The sequence below is a fragment of the Austrofundulus limnaeus genome, unplaced genomic scaffold (genome assembly GCF_001266775.1).
Source record: "Austrofundulus limnaeus strain Quisiro unplaced genomic scaffold, Austrofundulus_limnaeus-1.0 Scaffold1529, whole genome shotgun sequence".
Classification (NCBI taxonomy): Eukaryota; Metazoa; Chordata; class Actinopteri; order Cyprinodontiformes; family Rivulidae; genus Austrofundulus; species Austrofundulus limnaeus.
The window spans coordinates 18,498-25,745 of NW_013953931.1; the positions used below are offsets into that span (position 1 = coordinate 18,498).

At 36.5% G+C, this 7,248-nt stretch overlaps 1 protein-coding gene across 1 annotated transcript in view; it reads right to left on the bottom strand.

Annotated features, from left to right (window-relative positions):
• gucy1b1 (guanylate cyclase 1 soluble subunit beta 1) overlaps positions 1 to 7,248 on the bottom strand; it is a 20,685-nt gene that overhangs the window by 12,665 nt on the left and 772 nt on the right. The window contains exons 3-7 of the mRNA XM_014032750.1: positions 5,183 to 5,283; positions 4,938 to 5,056; positions 2,457 to 2,654; positions 1,227 to 1,457; positions 994 to 1,110 (exon numbers count right to left, since the gene is read on the bottom strand). Of these exons, the coding sequence (XP_013888204.1) occupies positions 994 to 1,110; positions 1,227 to 1,457; positions 2,457 to 2,654; positions 4,938 to 5,056; positions 5,183 to 5,283 (766 nt within the window). The remainder of the gene's footprint in view (positions 1 to 993; positions 1,111 to 1,226; positions 1,458 to 2,456; positions 2,655 to 4,937; positions 5,057 to 5,182; positions 5,284 to 7,248) is intronic.

Genomic DNA, 7,248 nt, shown 5'->3' on the forward strand with positions numbered 1-7,248 from the left:
TGTGTGTGTGTGTGTGTGTGTGTGTGTGTGTGTGTGTGTGTGTGTGTGTAATAATAAAATAATAAATTACGAGCTATATCACAAGTTTTGCAGTCATCGGAGCAGTAGTGCTTAGAGGATCAAAACCTTCATGGGGGATTTCATCTGCTTTTATATGTTTGACTGTGCAGCCACTTTTATTTGACTTTATTGTCCCATGAGACTGGCACGTGCACAACCTGAACTTACATTTTATTGCCTAATATGCTTTGTCTTTGTTAGTTTTGTCTTTTGAATACTGAATTTGTAAAAAAAAAAAAAATCTAAATGTGTAAATCTCACATTTCTGTTTTTTCTGAGTTTCTCAAGTTGGTTAGTTCGTCTTTTCTGCAAATGACAAACAAGTTTTTTAGTATTTTAATGAACATTCATGTAAATAAGCTCCGCTCTATGCACACACTGTTGTATATGAACTTCTACACATTAATTTCAGGTCTTTAGATTGACATTGCTCTCTAAATAGTAACAGTTTCTTCTGCATTAACATAGTAAATGAAAGCTACAGTCAAATTTTTTGCCGCTTCTAAAATTAGCCGTGACCTTATCAATATTTAAGAGGGCCTATTATAACAGGTCTAGCTTCTATATTTTTAATATGCAACCTCACTGGACTAGCTTTGCATTATTTATAGCTCAAAAAAATCCCTTACGCTAGAATTTTGTGCTGCTTCAGAGTTGATCTACTTCTTGTGAGTGTTTTAGTTCCTATTTTTAACTGGAAGCCCACTTCTGGGGCAGCTGTTTTCTTGCACGCATGAAAGAAAACTGTAAAGCTACTGAAAGATTTCTTTTTTTTTTTCATTTCTCTCTTTCTCAGTTTTAAAAACCTTACTGTTAATTTATCACTCGATTTATCCTCTGGTGAAATCGTAACTCACTGTTTCACAGACTACACGGCGTTTTAAAACAAATACCACCAATAAATATGAAAAGATCCAGTAATGTGGTGTCTACCTTGCTCCGCAGAACAAAGACGGTGTTGATGTGGGACAGGATGCCATGAAAACTGAAGTCGATGTGAGGACGAACCAAAGAAAAAACTGAAGGGAGGATACAGATACCAGGCTGGAGCTGGGGTAGAAAACAAAGTTGTGCATTACTCCATTAAATGGGTTACGAATCTATATTTCTGATTATAAATGTTTGATTCCTGATTTTGATTTGGAAGACCGGATGTGAAAGTGCACCTGTGGCAGCACTCTGTAAATAGCGTTCCCACACTGTGTGAGCATCAGGTCTTTATCGAACATGAGGTGGAACGGGAAGGCCTTGCAGAAAGTGTATGGGCTGATCCGGGTCTCCTGCGTGCCGTTCTCCTCAAAACCATCCAGATCTTCATAGAAGGCCTCCTCCTCCGAGTCCTTCTCCTCAATCAGAAACTTGATGTGATCACACTCCTCACTTTTAGGTTGGATCATCTGCAGCAAGTGAAGTCAAACCATTGATAGAATTGTATTTTTAGTGCCTTAAAAACGTAATAAAATGACCTGAGAAAGCATAGAACATCACCAACAAGACAGTCCTAATTAAATATCCAAACCCCACTCTGCGGTTGCCATTAATAACCTGATTATGGCATTATTAATCTTGTGTTTCCTGTATTGAATTAGGAGAGTAATAAATGGCAATCTGTGGGTTTATGAGCATAAGGCACGCTGACGTCAAGCCACTGTCTCCGCTCCCCGTTGCCACAGCAACAGTGGCTAATATTTCCAGAAAATTGGGTGTCACATTTGGAGCGTCTGCCATTTTCTGTTCTTTCAACATACACACACATACACATGTGCACACACGCAGCTGAAATATTTCACTCTGTGCAGCACGATTAGGTTTGGGAGAAAATGTCACAGTTGGTCCTTTTGAACACTTTAAGGAGATGAGCTGTAAGTGGTGAGAATATATTTTTTAAAATAAGAGAATTAATGACATTATCAATGACAATCCCTTTGCCTGGTTCAGTTAAAAACTAATAAAAAATTACTGTAAACAGGCAGGTTTTATCTATTTCACCGAGCAACAGTTAAATAAAGTGAAACTAGAAGTGAGGAGAAGGAATAAACCCCCCTGAAGGCTGCCAGCTTCCAGCCAGAGACCCTATAACTTAGATCTAAAAATATCCTCTGACTCACAGACATTAGCCCAAAACTGAACCCTGAGTTTCTGTTTGGACGTCTGAGAAAACCTGCTGCTTAATCTTTCCATCAAAACCTCCTCAGTTATTTCCCTGAGATGTGAATTGTCACATTCTGATACAAAGCATCACAGAAACTAACAGGCTTCATTGAATGTGGCGACGTAAATTAGAGAGGGGCTGAGGAAGCTTAAAGCCACGTTCATTCATCAGCAGCAACAGAGGGAACTATTAGCACTGTGGGGTTTCATTGTGCACAAAGAGGGAGGAAAATAACAAGGCTGACCTTCATCTCTATCTCCGTTCCGTGGATTTGTTGAGCAACAGTTTTAATGATGCCAATCACAATATCCTGCAAGCCTTCCCTCTCGGAGTAGTAGTGCAGGATCAAGTTGTTTCCTTTCTCGGCATCAGTGCAGCGGAACGAGGGAGCCCTCATCCCGGGATAAATGGTGCCCAGGTGATCATGGAGCGCGTCGAGGTTCTGCAAATTCGGGATAAAGATTTAATATGCAACGCCCAGTCACAGGAAACCTGATTCAGGTACAGCAGTAAATAGTAATGATGTGCGCTTCATTTTACAAAAAACCTGGCGAGGTGCAAAATGGTGGCTTTAGCTGAAATTCAAACACCTGAGATGGTTTGTCTTGACGGTAAAATCCAATAGCTATCCTGACTTACAAAGAGCAATCAGTTTACAAGCTTTTTTTTAAGTAATGATAATTGTAGAATGGAAACACTGACATGTTTAAGAAAAGCTGCATCTTGTTAAATAACAATAAAAAATAAAAGGAAACAAAAACATAATAAGTAAAGTTCCTCTACTTCCTAACAAACTGTTTCTAAAAGGTTGTGTTTTTACTTTGATTTAAAGGGGCAATATCATGTAAAATCAACTTTTTTGAGTTTTATATCATATTATGATGCTGAGCTCTCAACGTTAGTTCTCACTCACTGAAGCTCTTTTCAGATTAAAAATACCTTTGAGGAAATGTATTTTCAGATGCCAAGTAAACTGCTTCATAGTGCACGCGCAACCCCCACCCCCCGCACCGAAATGGACGGGACAGAAGCGGAAGGTGGTTCTTAAAGAGACAGAGGCCAATTTCAAGGCGTTTAGAAGAGGAAGTGATGAGAAGATAAGTATATTTTCTATTTAAACATAAAAACAGCATTTTAATAACAGCTAAAGGTGACAAAGATACTTTATTATGGTATAGTATTTAAATGTATGCCTGAGAAACACATAGTATTGCCCCTTTAACTTGTGGAAAAGGCTAATTCATTTATTTTTTACATTTTTATTTTTGCATACATTCAATTACAATAATTGCTTCTTTAAAAACGATTTTACACCCAAATTAGCATCTTTTCAGTGGTTATTTAAACACAAGTACAACCACTAAAACGAGCTGATTCTTATTCTAAGTGGTGGAGTGTTCACGGTCAGTGCTTCAACCTGCATTACAACTACAGCTACTTCCCAGTGGACATTTCTGACAGATGGTAGGAAGGGTCTGGGGTAAGTCCGCTTGTTTATTATTATTTTTGACTAAAGTTAGCTCCCACAGCACGACACATATATAAACAGATTCTTTATTAAGATATATAAAAATGTATTTTTTTCCATTTGGAAGTTGCTGTTCAACTGGAAAAAGGTGGAACATCACCTCCTTCTTTGGGATGAGTCTGTGCCTCAAATAGAGGAGCTCAAGAATCTGGGAATGTTGTTCATGAGTGATGGTATAACGAAGAGGGAGATGGATGGATGGTTTGGAGCCTTGTTAAAGATCAGAAATAATTTTAAGTCTATTAAAGGCAAAAGGCTTCAGTTATTTTTTAGATTTGACCCTAACTTGTGCGAGGCATTTATGTAAGTGAATTTGTCCTGTTGGTCGTGGGAAGGTAGAAAAGATGATTCTCTCACTGAGCAAAGTCATCTTTTTTTTTGTCTTTACAAAGAATGTTTGTGATTTATTGTGCACAAAATTCTGATCAGTAGAAAACCAGAAACTGATACAAGCAAATGTGTTTGAGAAATTGTGTCATTAAAATACGGCAGATTTTTTATTGCATCGAAATTTTAAAGTTTGAATAATTCTGGTTGTGTTGATTTTTTTTTTTTTTTTAGAAATTTTAAGGAAATTACAAACAATAAAAAGTCACTTTAGCCAAATTTAGACATGATACTACATGGCCTTGCAATGAAACATTTGCTGTTGTATATAGTCCTGTTTGTGTTTTATCTACAGCTGCTGAGATGAATGTCTAGATCTAAATAATCTTTGAAAATAATGTACAATCTTTTTTACTTTTGGGTTGGTGATTAGGTTGAATATGAATGTAGCATGCCAGTTTTACATGCTGGTCACAAACAGCAGTTAACATTACGCTACAGTCCATCATATTTTTTGCAGATTTAGGTAATTCTCTCTACATTGCAGAGATACTGCAGTATTTCTGCCTCATTGTGCGTCCATCAGCTTCTGTGTAATCAGTGGCACAGAGACAGAAGCAGCACACCCGTGAGTGAACTGTTTGCACATGTGCAGACTGTTATTCTTGTGGTCAAACAGAGTGAGATGCAAAAATAAAAGTAAGAAATTTCATTGATGAGAATTATTGCTGATTGTCAAAAACCAAACTGTTGGTTCAGGCTCTGTGAACAAAGGGACTCAAAGAAACGTTTGAAAAAGTAAAGTTTTCTATGATTTCACTGGCCTTAGTGGATCAGGTATCTTCTCAGTGCTTAAAAGTAAAAGCTCACCTGCAGGAATTCTCGGACATTTGAGCCCAGCACACGAAGTATGGTGTCATATCCTGACTCCTGACAAAATTCAAAAAACATCTTTCCAAACATCTGCAAGATTTCTCCTGCATTGACCTCTGAAATACAGATAAAAAAGAGGAAAAACATCTCAACATGTGATCTGATTCATGCTGCAATGTTGCCAACTTTCAGCATCACATGCTTTGTCTTTGTAGCAATCAAAAAATGATACGGTCACTTACTGAGGACTTTACTTGCAGCAGCAACAAGGTCGTATGTTTTGGCATCTTCATATATGATTCGAACAAGAAACTGACCCTCGATATCAAGCTGAGCCTCCCTCCTGCAAACAGAAAAACAGTTATTCCTGAGATGCAGAAAACATCCCAGCAGCAGCAAATACTCATTGTAGGAAACTGGCTCGGACAAATAACAGCTTTAAAAAAATACATTTGTTGAAGTGTGGTTTCAAACGATCACTGTTGAACATGTAGGGATTAATCAGGYTAAGATCTACTGCAGGTACCTTGGCAAGCACAGAGTGTATCGCTTGTTATCGTTTGACAAAACATTTGTCAGAAAAACCAATTGAGGCTCAGACTGATAATGTTTGGCTAAAAAACTGAAATGATCTACAGCTCTGACCAGCAGCCACTGTTTTATCAGAATGTGATGCAGCTGTAAAAACATACCAAGCCTTAAAACATTTCACAAAAAGAACAAGAATTCTGTTCTACATCAATCACTTTGTGGTACAAAAAGACAAAACCTTGTAAAATGAGCATTAAATAACAATGAGTTACATTTGGAAATGTAATATATAACCTTTCACTGCAGTTTTGTTTTTTGTAGTGGCTGAATAATGACCACTTTGAAAACATTTACATAAAGCAGCAGCTGCTGCGGTTTCCCTCACTTTCTTTTTTAGGACTGGTCGAGTCGAGGTCAGTTAGCATAAYGGATGATAAATAAACTTAGTTTGAGCCTAAAATGTCAACATGCTGAAACACACAACCAAATCAAATCCTTTATTGTGGAGAAAGGAATTCTTCAACATAAACGCACTAAAATAAACTCAGCTGCTGYACAAAATGCAGTGGTGACACCGAATTTTATAGGACAAGAAAAATCAAATAAAGTACTTTTTAGGATTGTGAAAATGAGGCTTGGCTTATTTATAAAATGTATTTTTTCAATGAAATCAACGGTTTTCAAACTTTTCAGATTTTAATTCAGACAAAGTATTTTATGTAACAGGTAAAAATGTAACAGGTAAGATTAAATACGCTGTAACAACAAGTCATTTTGATGTTTGCAGACCTACTGAAGAACAAACCAACGCCTGACATTTCATGTCCCAACCCCAACTTTGAGAACCACTAAAATGTGCAAGCTGATCTAACAAATAAAATTAAACAACATACATATTTTCAATGTGGTATTTTATGGAGGACCAAAGCCATTTATATATTTCTACATTTATTTCCCATTATGATAGGTTTGGTCCTCCATAGTATTTGACTTGTGATTTAAAAAAATTGAGTTTTGAGTTGTTGCTCAGCAATTTAAACATTTACAATTCCACCAGTAAAAATGGGTCCTGGTAATCATCCGTGCGTGATGTTAGCAGTGTAATTTTAATGATAAAACTCGTACTATAAAAAGTAAATGCATATCCTGTTCTACCACTGATGTTTTTTGCATGTTGAATTCCCCTGTGACTGAAAAAACACTGCACTTAACATCAAAACCATGTGACATCTAGTCTACGAAGCACAACTTCTCTGCATTAGTTACATTGGAGTTAAAACCTTTAAACGTTCCCATAAGTCAATGTATTCTACACCTTAAATGAATATTCCTAAATACACACATTAAACATTTTATCTACTAAATGTTTAAAAGAGGAGTTTGATAGTAAACCTTTTTATAGAGAATACATGTGTAATGGATTGCATACAAACCAATTGGGTGTCAAAATGGTATGTATTTGTACTTCTCATCTAATCATAATTAAATTCAATCTATCCAAGAGGCAATTTRTGAGGATATGTTTTTATTTTTTTAACAATAAGTCGGGTTGAAATAGGAGAAGCAACTTTCTACTTCTTACTTTTTTAAAACGCTAGTATACAGTTAATTGTATGAAAATGTAAGGAGTTGAAGTAAAAATTAAACAAAAAATAATCAAGTAAAGTACAGATAACCAAAAATTCCACCTAGTAACAAAGTATTTTGTTACTTTACAACTTTGGCACACACACACACACACACACACACACACACACACACACACACACACACACAC